At 45.3% G+C, this 18651-nt stretch overlaps 1 protein-coding gene across 2 annotated transcripts in view; it reads left to right on the forward strand.

Moving 5' to 3' along the window:
* The window catches only part of zfpm2a (zinc finger protein, FOG family member 2a), a 119598-nt gene that overhangs the window by 42045 nt on the left and 58902 nt on the right, over positions 1 to 18651 (forward strand). For both annotated transcript variants that reach the window (XM_068569324.1, XM_068569325.1), the window contains exon 4: positions 13971 to 14095. In XM_068569324.1, coding sequence (XP_068425425.1) covers positions 13971 to 14095 — 125 coding nt within the window. The remainder of the gene's footprint in view (positions 1 to 13970; positions 14096 to 18651) is intronic.

Consider the following 18651-nt stretch of genomic DNA (forward strand, 5'->3'; position numbering starts at 1 on the left):
TATCTAAATGCGTGCTCGTGTAAACTACACCCCCTTATGAAAGTCAGGAAAATCCAGGGTTCGTTATGAGCTGCTGTAATTATGATCGCTGCCGCTTCTGCTCAGAAATTTCAGTCTGCGAGATACTGGTTGTTTCAGTAGCTTTAAACCACAGAAACTGCACACATTGTGTTGTCCACCAGTGATGGAATTAATTTGGGAATAATATGTATAGCTGGTGAGCAATGCATTGGTTTTAAAGCCTCAACCTTGAATTCACTATAACATAGCATGTATACATACAAAACAATACAATACAGCTTGTTTGACCTTGAATAAATAATGAAACATTATCAAAAAGGGTTCTGTTTACTCATTACAGCCACATTTTGGCTCTTTAAAGGAACTTCAAATAATAAAGAAAATATGATACAATAGGTATCATAAAGAACATATGTTGGGCTACAAAAGAGACAGCATTAAATGTCAACCTATAAAATCAGCAACCAGACTCCTTATGTCCAAACCAACAGAAGGAAAATCTGCAGTTTATCAATTAAAATGAAATGCCCCTGCCTTCCTCAGTGTAGCCTCACAAGCATCAACCACAACAGAGACCAAACTCAGACAATAAAACAAAAATTATCGACAATATGGCACCTTAAACTTCTCCTAGAATCACCAGTAGCACAAAGCAATCAACGAAGCAAACGTGGTGGTCATATAAACGATATAAACTCCCACATGTCTGCTGCAGACACGAGCACATAGTATTACGCATGGCGTTGCGTGTGCATGCAACTCATTAGCTCGTCTTGACAGTCCAGCCGTCTTGACGTCTATGCCTCCCCGTCCCAGAATAGTTAAACCAGTCCAGCCCGCCACTCCGTCCATGTATAACCCAATATCTGTCGGCTGTTTCAATTTATATTGGGTCTTAACAGTCTCAAACAGCAAAAAAGTCCTCACACAAAGGTAAAAGTTCCTCTCAAGGGACCTCTATCAGTAGCATGTCAGCTATTAGCATGCTAGCCAGGTCCAGCATTCCCTAACCGCGCAGGTCACGAGCACAGTCACGACCCCCTTAGCGTGCTCGCTGGGTGGGGCGACCACACATTGGTGGTTGCAACAATTTTGTTTCACTACAACTTGGTACAATAATTCTGATTATATTCACACCATATACGCGGCCTGTGAACTCGGTGGCCCGTTTATCGTTTAAGTATAATTTGCATTTTCAGTTTCTCCTCGCTGAAGCTCGGCCCTCCTGCGGCCGTGGACACACTTGCAGTTCCTTCTCGGCTGCAGCTGCAGATTTGTCTCCTTTCTACTGTTCCACCCTCACACAGTTTATTGTGACCGCTGTATTCACTCTGTGACGGACACAACTCGAAAAATAACCATGCGCAATACGTGTGATAAACAGGACTCAAGTGAAATAAATAAATAATAATAAATTACCGATTTTAAAGACGTACATAAAGAAGTAAAAATACACTAAGGAACTTGTGTTAAAGTAGTGAGAGTCAATGTAACCTATAACCTCGTTAAACAGGCAGGGTGGCATTGAGTTGCATTGTGGGAAATGTAGGATAAGGTGTTTCAGGTGATCAACCTGTACTTACTAAAATATCTCTTTCTCTCTCTTTCAATGCAGAGAGAACATTACAGACGGCATCTAAAACAACTTTCATGCGTGATATTTTCAACTTTCAACGAATCTCTCTTTCTTTTATGTTACATATAAATAAATTACATAAACCACCATTGCTTTCCAGCAATAAACATAATGTATTTTTTTGTTGTTGAAAGCCCAAACTGTATAGACTGATCTTATTCTACTGCAGCTGTCAGTGTGCAGCAAAGGCCTTGCCATTATAAATCCCCCACTGGTTGAACCATTCACTTACACTGCTAAATCCAAGTAAATCTTCGAATCGAAATCAAGAGATTTCAGCAAATAAAAAGTGAAATAAGGCATGCAGCAGGCAGACCAGGAGGATGAGGTTCAGTGTGGCAGAGAGGTAACATGAGCCATGTGATCATTGGCGTGGCCCAGCTTGCTCAGCCCCCGGAGCCAGCTGGGCATCGGCCAGGACCGAGAGGCAGGGGTCAGCTGAAGGAAGCGGCCATCTGAGAATCTACCTGACGGTCAGGCACAGACGGAGCACAGGCAAAGAGCCTCCCCCCCTCCCCCCACCCCGTCTTTTCAAGAGATCAAACATGCTGAAAATGCAGCTTCACTCAGATGTAAAAACTCTTGAGTCTCATTTTTTGACTCCAGCCAACCTAGAAGGGCCTGTGGCTGTCTTCTTCCAGTCTCCCAAAAAAAAGACAATAACCATTTCAGGTATTAATGCACATATGTCATGCTAGGAGGATTGGAGGGCCAGATGGTCCACGATGCTGTGGCAGGTGCCTCAACAAATGTTTGCGGTGTCACGCGCAGCTATTTATATCACGGTGAAACACCCAGGCACGCAAATATTTGCGGAAAAAAAGGACAGTGGGGCCCCTTTTTGTCGGGAGTCAAAGTGATCAGCGAAATGAACAGATGGGATTTAAAACCTTTCGAGGATCAGGCACCTGAACTTTGTAATTCCCTCGGTTCATCTGAAGAAACTTCTCTTTCTGGAGGGAGAGAGGGGAGAGGCTGTTCACATTTTTCTTGCATTTCTGTCAGAGGAGCTTTTTTCAAAAATTGTCCCCGACGGAAATAAAAAAAACAAACTCACCCAAACATTAGTGCAAAATATAGGGGGGGGGCGGGGGGGGGTACTTTTTCAATTCTTGCACAGTCCACTCGAGCGCAGTCTAGCCCAGGTTGCTGTCGGTAAACAAGGTGTTATTTTTTTCTAACTGTGGAACACGAGTCCATTATAAAAGTCAGGGGTGTCGTCAAGGAAGGAGGGGCGCGCCGAAACGAAAGAGGGAGACAAACGTAGCACCCAGATGCAGATTAGGCTGCAGAAGATGAGGGTGTAAAAGGGATTTAATGGTAGGATGGATTAGAGAAATCCTTGTAACAATGTTAAATAATTATGGTTCCAGCCGAGATCAAAGCGCCATTGATTGAACCCCTCAAGCCTTCAGCACACAGAGTCTTGGAAAGCAAAGATTGGTAAACTAGCGCTCAGACCACTCCGGCTGCTCCAGTTAAATTGGATTGGAAATATTAGGATATAGATGAATCCTTCAGGAGGCTTTTCGCAAAGCTTTTGTCACCGGAAATGTAGCTCGGGAGCGGTATGAAAGGTTTTGATAGTGTACTGTCTCGACAGAATCATAAGACGAGGGTGTCGCAGCTGTCTCCACTGATACCTAAAGCGTTTTAAGTAGACTTATAGACACACTTGACTGTTATATCAGCAAAGTGGAAACTTTCAGCGCGGGGCTTTCATTCAAGGTTTTTATTTCTTTATTTTTTCCCTTTCCTCCTCCTCTTTCGTCTTGTAATCAAGAAAATTTTGGACGTGCATCATGGCAATTCTCTCTCTGGGAAAAAAAAGGAGGATTTTTTTTTTATCTCGCTCCTCCAGGGGTTTATTCAAAGTCTTCAGACAAGTCTCACAAAAAAACATGAATGACACTCAGATCGCTGATACTGATGATGAAAGTCCATCATCAGCCTCTCTGTGAGTTCCGGGCCCTGAGTGATGTAAAATTAAATGGCAATCAAAGTGCTGTGTGTAAACATTGTCCGCCTTTCTTTTTCTTCTTCTTCTTCCAAATGCCTTCATTTTCTAGGTAGATTGCTGATGCAGGCATTATGCATCACCTATGTGTGTGTGTGTGTGTGTGTGTGTGTGTGTGTGTGTGTGTGTGTGTGTGTGTGTAGAAAACACGTCACCCACTGCCCCCCCCCCTCCTCACACACACACACACACACACGCACACACACAAGCACACACATTTTCTTCTCACAATGTGTGATTATGATGATGAAATATGCAACAAGAGATTAGACAAATCACTGTACTCCTATGCCGCATCGTCTTGATGCAAATGTAGCCGCTGATCCGCTACACTAAGAGGCTTTATGAGGGAACTTCATGGTTGTTAGTTATATAATCTAAAATAGGGCAAAATGCAATCGCTGTTCTCATCATCTGAGGAAGATGTCACCATATTCAGTTCTAGTTTTGTGCGGCATACGTGGGATGGGGCGCTCAGAGAATGCCCTTAATAAGATAATTCACTTGCAACCATTTTGTCTACATTTCAGCGGAATTTGTGTCTGCTCACAATGACATCTTTTTTTGGTACTATTTCACTCTAACAAGTCCAACATAATTCAGAAGGGGCTGTTGCTCAATATAAAGCCGACTTGCAAAACTGGTGTCTCTGCCCTCACCCCCTCACCCCCCATCTCCCGGGGGGACTTGACACCCATCGCGTCTTTCTTTAGCTCTCTGAATATGTTTGTTCTGCAACGCCCCCCCTCCCCCTCCCCGAGGCGCGCTGTAGCTGCACACACGCCTTTCTGAGAGGTATCACTGTAATTGGTTGAATATCCGCCGACGTGTGTGTTTAGCATTACCACACGGGGGGCGCTAGATGGGGGGGATGTTTAACGCTGGGTAAACTCTGGACTACTCGACAGAAACTTCCTCGCATGTGGAGATTTTCATTTCCCTTGGCCTTTTTATTTCTTCTTTTTTTTTGGTTAAATAAAACTACAGAGTGTGTCTGAGTCTGACTGGTTTGTAGTGCTTTTTCATGCATGAATTTGCGAGACTTTTTTTAGGATGCAAGTGCTTCAGATAGTGCTTAGTATGCATGACTGTTTTACTTCCATCAAGTTTGGTGTCCTCACATCATTATTTGGCTCTGAAGGAATGTCCCTCCCTCTCCTCCCCCCGACCCCTACACACACACACACACACACACACACACACACACACACACGCACACACACGTACAGCCTTCACACTGATAGGTATTGATATCAGAACAGTGCCCACCTACCTCCACCTCCCTCTGTGAAGGCCTCTCACTGGTGATGAACAGCTGGGCCCCACTGGTCACGTCAATTCCACCTCCTACCTCTGGTTGGTGGAGGAGAGGAGGGGGGGGGGGGAGTGGGCCCCGCTTGTCAAGTGAATTAAAATACCAAATAATAGCAATAATAACGATAATAAAAAAGTTCATAAAAAATGGCATGTTCCTCCCTGATTGTGCGGGTGTTGTGGTATTCAATTATGCAATTTTCATTGGCATATTAATCATCTTTTCAACAAACAAGCCGCCGTTAATTAAAGCAAAGCATGGATAAAGACGTGTTGCCGGATCATCACTCCGTTTATCACCGTGCGCAGACCCAGCAGTTAAGTAAATTCAGGCTGTGAGATGAATTTCAATGCATGCGCTCTCTCTCTCTCTCTCTCTCTCTCTCTCTCTCTCTCTCTCTCTCTCTCTCTCTCTCTCTCTCTCTCTCTCTCTCTTTCTCTCTCACTATTCTTGCACGGTGTGTTCTGAGGTGTGGTTAGTGACAACTTCACGTTGAGAAGGACTTTTATTGTTTAATACAGACAGACTAGTTGGCGTGGGAGGTCTCTCTTTGATCGCCTCCCTTCTTCCCTTTGGCAGATTTGAACGGCAACTGTTCAGATAAGCCCAACTGACTCCAGTTGAATGGGAGTAGATTTGTTTCCACTTCGCCCTTTCAGTGGCCACAACTGAGTGTGTGGAGGAGGCCGGTGGAGCAAGCGGCCCCTTTCTTCCCTCTCCTCCTCATTTTTTGCGCCGCCCCTGCGCCTTTTGCTCATTGGTGGGAGGGGATGGAGATTATTCCGGATCTGGTAAGATATGGGCTCCTTTAATCGTAGCTCACTGCCTCTACTGTCATTCAGTCACTATATAGAAGTGTGTGTGGAGGGGGGCGTCTTGGTGATGGGAGCATCCAGACAGACATGCAAGCACTTGAGTTCCGCCGGCAAGAAAAAGAACTGGAGGCATCCGCAGACACGCCGGCTTGTCCCTGTCCCTCATTGTGGGGCAACTTTATCAGCACCTGCCGCTCGCCCGCTCGCTAAACCGAAGGGGCTATTCGTCTCTTATTTTAAACATAAGATCTTTGTGGTTTGAAGCACTCGGCTGCCCCGCAGCCCCAATGTGGATCTGAAAAGGCAAACGCAGCTCCGCCGTCCGCCAGTCGCCCCCCATCATAAAATCACACCTCGTGTAGAAAAAATAGTTTCTGCCGTGTTAGCTTGAATCTAAATGCACTCAAACAGACTGTTGCACTGGAGCAAGATCCCTCCATCGCCCCCTCCTCCATCACCTCTAAAGGAAAGAAAGAAGAGAGAGATGATGGAGGACGAAAGAGAGAGGGAGGGAGAGAGAGTGAGGATGGGAGAGAGCGGGAAAAAGAAGATGGAGATGGAGGAGGAGGAGTGTGAGAGAGGGGGAGAGAAAAGTCAAAAACCTCCACATAACAATGCCGGAGAAAAATCAGAACATTTTCCACCGAAAGATGGGCCATTTCCAAATCCTTGTGCCCTATCAGACAAATTAAAGTAAATCAAGCATGAAATGAAGCAGAAGAGCCCGGAGATAAGGCTCCTTTAAGTCGTTTACAGATTAGGACAGAGAGAGAGAGAGAGAGAGAGAGAGAGAGAGAGAGAGAGAGAGAGAGAGAGAGGTGCATCTGGTCTCTGGCAGTGAAGGAGGCTAGTTTCTCATTTCACAATAGCAGCCTGTGTATAGGATTACTCTCCCCTGTCACCGACATGAGGAGCAGTGGGGGGAATAGACGTCCACAAAAATGTGTCTGAATGTGTCCTCTCAGAAAAACATCTCCAGCCATCCCTCCATCTCCAACGCCCCCCCCCCCCTCCAAAAAAACCCCTCTCCACGAAGGGGCCAGATGTGACACATGATAAACCAGCGGCGTTCGACCCCAATGTACCGCTTTGATTTGGCTATTGTTATTTTCTCTTCACCTTTTTCTTCTTCTTCTCTCATGCTCAAGTGGCCTCATCAGCGCAATGGCTTAAAAAAGAGGAAACCAAACGGATCCGTGATTGGCCGAGCCCGCGTCACGTGATCGTATGGCTGTCAGCTCCTGTGCGCATGTTAAGCAAGCCTCAGATCCGTTTTTTGGGGGGGGGGGGGGGGTGGTCGAGGCAAAGGGAAGGAGATGGAGGGGGGAGGTAGGGGTGTCACGCACATTCTATTCTAAAAATGTGGTTTTGTTTCACTGTCGCAATCGCGCTGTAAACTGGGTTGTTTAGCATGTGCGCCGCGCTTCTATTTTCTGTCTTACATCAACAGATTAATTGCTGTTTTATTTTAGTGCTCGCAAATAATCGAAACATAATTATGGAGCTAGCTGCTCATGGAGGAAGTGATATTTTACAGTGTACACACAAGCACGCACACACACGCACACACACAAACACACACACACACACACACACACACACACACACACATATCTCATTCACGCATGCACGCAAATGCAAGGCAGGAACTAAACAGCCCCCCCTCCTCTTCCACACAAACACACACAGGCACCCACACAAGGCGAGGGGTGCGCTGCTCTTTGATGCCGCCCGTCGAGTTCTCGTCGGGATTTTGTTTCACTCCCTCCGTGTATCTTTTCTGGGAGCGATGAGAGGTGGGCTCGGCCGCGACGCTCCGATAGAGACGTGATCAGGCCCCCGCAGTCGCCGGGTAGCTGCTCTCTAAAGCGCCGACCTTGACCTTCCCGGGGCCCAAGTCTTAGGTTTAGCTCCTCTATCGCGCTATCTCCAGGCATTTTAAAAATACTCCTGAAACTCAACGATTTAACCCGCTTTTACGCTGTTCACATCAAAACTGGATGAGAAAAAAAAAGAAGCTTAATCCATCTTATCTGTTGACTGTCAAACTGCTCTGGCTAAAACCTACTCACAAAAGACAACTAGGTCACCCAGGAAAAAAAAAACTGAATTCCCCCGTTACCCAGGGGAAGTTGCAGCCTGGTAATTGACTTGGGAGGAGATTCAGGAGCACTTTAAAAATAGTCTCTTTCAACCGCAAGACTCGTAGGTGGCAATGTTTACTTGTGTACATTGCTAAGAAGTTGCCTGTTTAGGTGTTTCACAGCACACTCGCATACAGATCTTTCAATCTCCTACCTATATTTCCTTCCAACTATTCCACGTCACGCTTTGTGTTATACATTTTATTTATGACAACTGAACAGACAAAATAGCAACTTCCTCCTTGTAGCTGAAGTCGTAGACCCCGTTATCCATCCTCCGTCTCAGATACATGCATCCCCAACACACATAACACCAATTACTCATTCATCCTGACACCCTCAGGTGGAGTAATGTCCTTTTGATGGTTTTGAAATTTTAAGAAAAGCATTTAAAAATGATCAGATTCCAGCGGGAGTGGCGTGTGTCCTCTAGATGTTGCCGGCTGATAACACTGATATCTCGGCGCGAGGACAGTCATTCTTTAGGTTTTGCTGTCTCCCTTTACATGCTATCAAGGGAAAATTGCAGTGCTTCTCCAAAGATGGATGTCTCATAGATTGTTGTCAGCGAGCCCGCTGCTAACTTCTCCAGGCTTTTTGTGATGAAGCGGAGCACTTCGCAGCTGGTGTATTTCAATTGTTCAATGACACCGGACTGACAGTGTCGGAGTAGGTAATGCTCACAAAGTTGTGTGGGAGTTAGTGTGCGTGTGCAAAATCAGAGAGGGTCATAGGCATAGCAAGCTCCTGGGTTATCTTTGGATCCCCATAAACAAATATTCCAGTAACCCCCATAGAAATGACGTCCATAGTGGATGATTCCACGCTTTAGCGTCCACTCCCAACTCTCAGCGCCAAAGCAGGAAGTAGTGTGCCGACTGTGGCGAAAGTAAGTGTTTGGAGGTCGGGGTGTTTGGGCATGTAGCTTGTCACAGGCCCCTCGCAGACCTGCACATAAGGTCTGCCTTTTCATCAAAGGAATAGTGTTTGCTCCCCGGCAGAGAGTTAGATGAGAAGATTGATACCACTCTCTTATCTGCCGGTTAAATACAAGGCCACAGCCAGCAGCCAGTTAAGTTAGCTTAGCACAAAGAGTGCAAACAGGAAGGGTAACAGCAAGCACCCTCCAACTGGAACATAATCCGCCAAACAGCTCCTTTTAAGCTCACTAATTAACATGTTATATTGTCTTTGTTTAACCTTTGTAAACAACAATTCCCTATTTTTGTAGGGTTGTGAGCCAAACTACGTTTTGATAGAAGCTGTCGCCTGGCCAATAAATGTGAAGTAACCTACTTTAAAAACAAATAACATAACGAAAAATTTTAATCTATTTTGTAGGAAATAAAAAAGAGAGAGCTATAACAAGTTCATGAGGTTTGTTACCTTCAAAGTTGGCCGGGCTAGCTGTTTCCACTTGTTTCTTGTTGTTATGCTAAACTAAGCAGCTGCTAGCTGTAGTGATTAAAGATACTCTTATCTAAAAAAAGTTCTTTGTTTTATCAATGCCATGCAGAGATATTGTAGACGTCACACATTTTAAAACAACAGCATTGAACATAATCCGTTTATTTGTGTACAGAAGCATACAATATCAATGTTTCTGTCGGGCAGTGGGGCTCAAACACCTGTATTCCTCGCTGTACCCTTGAAAACAATACTTTGTTAAGGCTTTGTTGGGTCCTTCTGCAAGGACCCGGAGGGTGCCCCCCACAGAACTCCACCTCAACCTCCTGCTCAGCCTGAGCGGAGTGTCACAGCTAAAATGCCGTAATCTCTTTAGCTTGTTTAACTCTTCCACCCCAAACCCTCCATTGCCTGAAAACAAGCTTGACCTGAAGGGGTAAATCTTGCAACCAAATCAACCCCCAACCCCTCCCCCTTCTCACGTGACCAAATGCATGTGGTTGTCAACTTTGTCCCCTTCTGTTCAGCAGACGGGTTAGGGCGGGTTTGTGGGAGATGGAGGAGGCTTAGGAGGGTAAGGAAGGAGATACTGGTGGTGGGGGTCCTCCCCTGTTTTAAAACAAGTGCCTTTCTCAGAGATAATAGTGTGGGCTGTGGGTTATAAATGATGCATTTTGCTCACCAGGGCCTGATAATAGTGGATTGGGTATGGGGGCGGGGGAGAAAGTTCATCGCTCTCTTATCAAAGCTCTGTGACATTTCTCCTTCAGCTGTAAAATTTCATATCACATATCTGCTTTAAAGATGTGGCACCTTTTGTTGAACCGATACCGTACATTCCATTTCACCCCATATGCCTCTCTCGCGGTATATTAATTTATAGCCCATTTGCGGGCTCTATAACGCGGCCTGTCGGTGGAGATGACTGGGTTTCAGTAGGACATCTGTGAATTGCCACGCACAGGTTATTGAACTTTGAACAGCAGACATGTATTTGCCTTGATTCAAAGGTAGCACTCGATATCAAGAGGGATCCTCTGCCTTGTGAAGCTCAAATACATCTTCCTGCTGTTGTCGTTCTTTGTTTCCCCATAACAGCCTACTACCTCCCTGTTAATATGTTCAAGATAATAGGGAAATAAAAGGTGAAGTTAACCAAAAGCTTTTTTTTCTTTCTTTCCTTCTCTTTTTTTGTGCCTCGAGCAATTACTTTTCCTTGAAGTTGGTTCTTTGAACGAGTTAGAGAAGTCAAATTAATGTTGAAAATGGCACGAACAGACCCATTGCTTTAACAAATGTTAATCTGCGGTTGCAAGTTCATGATGTCATTTGTCATCTCTGACCATTCGCAAAAATCTCGCTCTGGGCCAGAAATTGTATTAAGAAGATTTAGGCTTTAACTTCATGTACATTATTAGAACTGTTCGTATGGTGAAATGTTAATCGATCATTGCATTTCAAAGAATGAGGCTAAAGACCAATTTAGTTCTAGCTTTAGACATTATAGCATTCTGATTACATTTGTTTCACCTTTTAAAGTGTCACTTACAAAACAATTGTAATCAAATATCCTTTATTTTGGTGAAAAGCTACAGAAATTTGTGTGGAATTCCAGTGGAGATCCCAATTTATCAAAAGCTACCAAATATGTTCACAAAATATGCCAAACGGTCATATATGGAAATATGCTTTGAATTATCATCGATCTATAACCTAGTTATAGATCGATGGTACAGGACAAACACTCGAGCCATAAGACGTTTTTTCCAACCTTAATGGGAAAGAGAGAGACTGCAATAACAGTATGTCCAGGAGTGTTTAATTATATCAAATAATATCATAGTAGAAAGTAGTAGTTGAGCCCTTTTCGGGTCTCTGTCTGTCAACAGTCCATACCCATTTATTCTTTAAATCATACCCAGGCTGGCAACCTGCCACTGAGGTACTCATTAGCATTCAGTCGTATACCATTGAAGGCGAGAGATGAGCTCTCCTAGTCCTCCACACCATGACAAAAAAGAAAGACAGAACACACATTTAAACAAAAAAAAAGAAGAAAAAACAGATGCCAGCGTGAAGCATCTTGGGTGCTATCTGAGGAGGATCTCCACACACAAAGGGACATTCATTGGTCTGCCAAGTATCTGTGGAGTGCAGGAACAGACCCTAGAGTCTAGCGACAGATGATGATCTTATCGAGGGAGGGGTGGGGCGTAGAGGGTGGGTGGGGGCTTGCAGAGGGTGAAGGTGGCGAGTAGAGGGTTTGGTTGGGATTTTCGGAGGAGGACGGGTGTTTGCCAACGCGTGTGGTATTTGAGAATTGGACGGTGCCCAGGCGCTGGGGTCGTTAAATCTCCTTATAGACCGTCATGAGCTCTCCTCTTGGTTTGACACTTCTATATTTGTACAAAATGCATTTGTGATGAAGTTGGGATTTTTGGGGGGCCTATAGGTGGTATTATAGAGTTTTTGCGGTTTCCTGGTTGGTTACAGAACATACCAGCATATTCTTATGCTTTTTTCACCAAACCTGTAAATGCTCATATAAAAAACATACAGACAGTGCACGGAGGGAAGTCATTATTCATCCACGGGGTGTTTTTGTGGAGATCTTCCACCAGTTTCTGCAACAGATGTGACAAGCCATCTGTGAGCCAAGGTCCTCAGGCAACATTTGGTGTGAGATGCGCACAACTGGCACCTAAACATGGCGGACCACAAACCGCACAAATTGAATCGTACCCCCTTGTCGTAGTCCCCCCGCCTTCTTGCATCCACACTACCCAGTACTCCCTTTTTCTTTCCAAGCACCCGGAAAAAAAGAAAGGGTAAAGGAAAAGGAATCGGAATCGTTGGCTTGGGGATGGCTTGTGCCGTTTGTCAAGCGGGGCTAAACAGGAACTTGCATCCAAGCGGTTAAAGGCCGTGGGTCTTATCTGAGGACAAACAGAATGCATCAAGCGGTGGCTGTTGCTCTCCATGATGACGACCAGCTGTGCACCGATGTTTAATTATTTCTCTGTAATGAGCTTACCCACCTTCCACTGCAGCACCAAGGAAGACAGCATGCAACAGCAGGAACACTGGAGGGGAGACGGAGTGGAAAGAAAGAGCGAGATAACGGTGTCCAGATGATCTTACTTATGGGCCTATTCCAAAACTGTGCCTGTGTTTTCTCTTGAATACGACTTTGTGTTTAAACCGTTTGTTGCTGTTGCGGAGATATCTTCTTTTTTTTATTTAGTCAAACAGGTGATTTTTTATTATGGGTGACATTTAGTTTTTTTATTGTCAGTGGAGTGACCACCACCGTTGAGTATATGATCAGCAAGGGCATTTTTTTGGCAGGAAGTAACGCTAAGCGATCATGTTTATGCATGCAAAGGAGCACATAAGCGCACATTTCCATATGAGCATAACAAACGGACACAATGCCGCGCCCGCAGATACACGACTGATATTTACACAGTGAAACAGGGCTGAATAGGTCATTATACAGCGAACGCATCAGAAAAGTTCAGCGATCAATTCAGCCCATTCAGAATGCCCTGAATACCTATTAGCCACACGTGTGACCGAATAGGTTAAACAGACACAATGTTAACAACTGTGTAGAGTTTGTTTGAATAATTATAATACATAAGGATTTTTTCCCTGGCAAAATAGTTGGCAGGTTGGCTTCCTGTTACAATGTCAGTTCTTCCTTTGCAAGATCTCAGAATAATGATGGCAGCTGACCCCGCATCTCTGGCCTCCCAAAATATCATTCCAATGATCAAACGGGCGCATGTCAAAAAAAAAAAGCGATAAAAGTGTCCTTTGTTGGAGTTGGTGGAACTTCTTCAGTCTCAAAAGTTCTTGAAATCAGAAGAAACTTACAGACGTACTGAATCTTCACACTTCCTCTAACAAGACCTATCTGGTTGTCAAGGCAACCATTCGGAAATGTACAGTTAAGAACTCTGCCATGGACACACACCACACACACACACACATACACACACACACACGCATACACACACACACACACACAGGGAAACATCCTCTCTGGTAAACTATGTCACGGCCTGCCATGGGGTTTATCATAACTATTTGATTAATCACCATCCCGAAAAAGTACACTGAATCTAAGAGATAAGACAGTAAGAGGGGTGACAGGGAGGTGAGCACCGGTAGTTCTAACAGCGCTATCCGGTTTCACTGTTAATTAACTGGAGCTCTGCACAGCACTAACAAGGGCCCAGTCTTCCCGGAGCAACAGAAATAGGCCTGCCACTGGCTGCTCTCGCCAGCCAGCAAGCCTGCACCGTCTCACAGAGATTATCTCAACACAAGACACCTTTCAAGTCAGGTTAGCGTGCCATGTGTCTGAGGAACACCATCAGATGGATGCTCGCTTGATTTGCTTATCCAGTTCAAAAAAATAAAAAAAGAATAAAAAAAGCTTGGCTTCAAGCTTCGTTGTTCACCACGGGGCTCTGAGGCAATAATGTTATGGAGGCTGGAGGGGAGAGGACAACTGAATGAACGTCACTGTGATTTGATGTGGAACTTGGTGTGCTACACAGATGGCTGACTGGTTTGGGTTCTGGTGTGCATTTCTTTTCTTTTTTAGGAGAGCTGGATGGCTTCCTTAAAGACGGCGAGCGTCGTATCAACAGCCGGCAGCAGCTCCCTGTGGGGACGACATGGGGACCCTTCGAGGGAAAGATCGAGATGAGCACTGACAGCATTGCACTGGTATGTCCTTGTTCTAGTCAACTGCTGTATCAATTTTGAATGTTTGGGCACCACTGTTTAATATTAGCCAACCACAACTAGACAGGCTGACACCACAATGTTGGAGATGACTGTATACGAGGAAGTTGAAGCTACTAAATACAGGGTGATTTGAGAAGAAGTCAGCTCAACAAATCTTATCCAGAGTTTTGGAGCCTTAAAGGTGCTCAATGCAGAATTCAGAGCACATATTGCCTCCATGTGGCTCTCAACATAGAGACGGCTAAGCCAGAGGCTGGAAGCTAACAGCGCTAACAGCACAAACGTAAACAAAGCACAAAGCAGCTTGGACTACAACACACACAAGAGGAGGGCGACTTCCTTCTCTACTCAGGTACACGTTACTCAACTATATCTTGTTGTTTGCTGCCATATAAATGCTCTGAATCCCGTAAAGAGAAGCTTAAACAGAAAGTAGCAGATCACCGCCAAGAGGCCACTGCCAGAGGATCTCAGGTTGCTCTCGTTTGGTCTTTAGCAATGCAGCTCGCTGGTCATGCAATGCTTTAAGCTTTAGCAGACGCGTCTATCCTAAAACGAACAGAGAGCCAGTGTAAAGCAGCTAGAACAGGTGTGATGGGATACCATCTGGTAGTTCCAGGTTAAAACCCCGGTTCGTACAAATCAGAATGAAAGCGAGTGAAAGGAGCATCACAGTAATCAGGACGAGACCAAATTAAGGCATGTGTGGCGGATTTTACCATTAAGGCCCTGTTTGGATCTTTTACAATGTTCCTAGATTGATCCCTTATCCGGAGCATGCTCATGTCAGAAGAATGAAGAAAGTTGTTTGCCATCCAGTTATTTGAACCTCGCAGACACCATCCTGGGTAGAGTGCAACATACCAAAGTCACTGGGACTTTATTGGAAGGTGTATAATGAGGCACACTTTACAAGGTGGTATAATTGGATGCTGTAAAGCACTATGTGGGAAAAGGTCAAACTGCCCATTGGTGGAGCGATGAGTAAAAAGACAAAGCAGGTCATGCAACAGCAGAAGAGGATATGAACACACTTTCACAAACTGAGAGCCCAAGGGATGTTTTTACCTAACGACTTGCTTCAAAATATAAAATACCAATAATGCAATAACCATTAGTAAACCATTAGTCACTGTTTATAAAGTATACCTAATTAAAATATGTTTGTTGGATTGAAGGGATGATTCAATTCATTTATTTGGTCAATCTTTGCCTCTAGCAGCCATGGGAACACGATTGTCCTATACTGTACATCTAAAGGCCCTATTAATGGCGATTCCCATGACATTCAAACCCATTGAGGTGGCTCTCCTGGGACCCAACTGGCCCCTTTGAAGTGCATCTATTTCAACCACTTAATCTGCATATTTCATGACAAAACGCTTTGATTGGTGGATTTTGAGCTCCGTCCAGGCTTCAACTGAATGAAGTCACAATCCATTATTTTTTATGTTACTCCGCACACAGCAGCCTTCATGTCTCTTGTTTCAAAGAGGCTGGTGTTGACCCGCTGCTCCGGTGGAGTGACGAGCCCCTCCAAGGGTTTCATATTCCATTCTGCATTTGGATTAATTAAGAAATTCCTATTAAAATCGTAACCAAGCTCACATTTATCCTGTTAAGAAACATAAGGAAAAGTCTGTGAGGATTTTTCGGACTCGGAGGCCCCCCTCCCTCTCACCCCCTCCACGTTTTTTCCTTAAACTTTACTAAATCATTCTTAGAGCAGTTTTTCAACTGTTTTCTAAGCTCCCCTCGCGGTTTTGAAGTCATCAGTGGCTTTCAATAACCCAGGCCGTATTATAACCATGAAATATGGCTTCTCTCAGGGTAAAGCCAGTTATCCTTGGGCGGAAAAGTGATTTGACAGAGCAACACCTCAAGTCGCCTCCCAAAGTAACACACTTCATATACTCCAGCAATCGCTGCATGAATTTCCCTGAAAGGCGTCCAATACCAACCCTTCAACCGTCCCTCAAATGACCTCGCTGACTCACGCGGAAATTATCTTTTGAGAATCTCTTTGTTGCGCGTCTGCTTTTCAGAGACATAAACTTTGCAAATTCATCACCCAGCTGAACTAGATGCATACGCTGATCGTTGCTCTTGGCTAAAGTGATACGTTCTTAACTAACTACCCTCCGAGGAATTCATCCAGATCCTCCTCAGGTTTTTTTTTAGTTTTGTAAAGTGAGCAGGTGCTGGTCATCACCTGTAATAGGCTGTGGAGGGGTTACAGAATATGCCAAACCTCCCTTGCAATTAAAAGCCGAGGAAGACGCTTTGGCATATTGCCTTTAAGGATCTCATGTGTGTCTATTCTCCCGGGGGGCCCTCTCAGTGCTTTGCTGCTTGCCCTCCTCCTCTCCTAAGTTTCATCTCTCCAACTGGGTACTGGCTGTTAGCAGCTTCTCACTATCTCTCATTAAAGGCTAGGTCAACCCAACTGACATGTTTTGTTTTACCAAGGCTCCTTTCAGGGTTCAGTGTAACTTTTTACTTTGCTTCTTGGACGCAGAACGAGCCAGAAAAATTTCAGCCGATTCCTCGTATTTAGGCACGTCACGAGGGAATCATCTCATTTAAAGTATTTTTTTGTTTTGTTTTTTAAATGAAACTTCTTGTTATTGAGCTGTTGCCTTGTTAAAACATGCAGCCGTTGGCAACAGCCATAATGTGTACGCTGCGTTTATCTCAAGTTATTTTAGTGGGAGGCAAGGGAGTTGCTCAAACCAACATGGACGGGGGGAACAAACCCTGATGCCTCACCTGGAGAAGAGGGGTAGGAAAGTAGAAAGAACAAATGTGAATGTGAGCAGAAGAAGAAGAAGAAGAAGAAGAAGAAGAAGAAGAAGAAGAAGAAGAAGAAATATGCGTGTCTGGGTTGCCAGTGCTGCAGAGCGAGGTCAGAAGGCAGCCAGAAAGTGTTTGAGGTAGAAATAAAGGCTCATTGCTTCAGCTAGGAGGCACTCTCAGTCATTCTTATGAAGTGTGACCTCCACAGACTATTAAATCTGCTTTTACTCTCTTAGTTTTTTTTTTTCTTAAACCATTGAGGTGAATGAATTACCCCAAGGCGGCCAGGTATATGGCAGGAGCGACACCTCTCTCGTGAACGAAACACATGACCCGCGCGGTGAGATATTGATATGCCCTCTCTCAAGTCAAACATATTTTACCCATCTGCGTCCAGACGCGTCCTTTCAGATACGGCTTTTTGGAGGTCATGCTATTTTTGTCATCCCTGCCATGGGTCCGTTGCTCGATCCTTGGCAAGGCTCCCGGAGAGCGCAGTGTGCACTGAGTGTAACGTCTCCTTAAAGTGGCTCCCAGTAAATAATGAAAATCCTGGGAACTTAAGCAGCTTCTTTTGGCTTAAACTGGAGCAGGAGCCGTTTTGGAGCAGGGCACGTGTAGGTCCGGCCGGAGTCTGAGGGAGTGAGGTGGGAAGGGGAGGGGTTTGCTGGTCCCTGGAGGTAGCGAGCGGGAGCGGGCCGGCTGCCGACAGGCCTCAGTAGCCGGCCCCTGGGAGTGATGGATGACGCTGGAGAAAGAGCGCCGAGTGGAGCGTTATGCACGGTTGTTCAGACAGGCCTGGAAAGAGAGGTGCAAAGCTTGAAAAAGAAGAGAGAGAGAGAGAGAGAGAGAGAGAGAGAGAGAGAGAGAGAGAGAGAGAGAGAGAGAGAGAGAGAGAGAGAGAGAGAGGCAGGGGAAAAACAGAGGGGGAAAAAAAGCATGACAGGAAATCTGGGCATCTGCAGGACAGAGATAGGGTCACATCTCAACCGTTTATCAAAGAGGAAAGCAGATTTCACAGCTGATGGGTCGGCCGTGGCAGGTCTGTAGACCCCAGGCGCTCAGCTTGGCGTGAGGCACTGGAGTTATAGTTATTGCTGTTTCAGACCTGTTAACGCAATCTCATTGCGCTGTATCGGGGCAGCACATATGCCTGGCCTCGCTGTGGTCTTTATCATTCTTAGATCACACTGAGATTTGAGACGTTTTTTAGTCAAAATACAGAACTGGTTTCCACATAATATCTTCTGAAGACGATAAGGAGAAGTAAGGCAGCCTAAACGGGACACAACACAAGGCTCTTAACTAGATTGACAGACAGAGTCTGAGCTCAAGACTGAGGAACAGGACCTGGGTTAGAACACTGTGTTGGCGAGAGAGAGGCAGAAGAGCAAGACAATAAAAACAAGCGAGCTGGAGAAAAGAAAAAAAAAGGATAAATCGACCAAGAGTTGGCGATGTGCTGCTGTAGTCAGCTGCTTCCTATGCCCTGCTCCACTTCCTCCTCCGCCTCCTCTCCTCTCTTCTCTTCTCTGTCTGACTGATGGAGCTGCCAGAGTGCCGTCTCATCCCTCACTTCTCTCACTGATCAATCAGACCATTAGACTCCAATTACAGCCGCAGCCCCGGCGCAGGTGAGCGACGAGCACATTCAGCCCCGGCTGCCGACAACGCCTCAGCCCGGCTTCCTCGCACACTGTCGCTCTCGCTTTCTCACCCCTCTCTCTCTCTCTCTCTCT

Source organism: Clinocottus analis, unplaced genomic scaffold (assembly GCF_023055335.1).
Source record: "Clinocottus analis isolate CAN_PGR_092001 unplaced genomic scaffold, fCliAna1.0.p SCAF_9, whole genome shotgun sequence".
Taxonomy (NCBI): Eukaryota; Metazoa; Chordata; class Actinopteri; order Perciformes; family Cottidae; genus Clinocottus; species Clinocottus analis.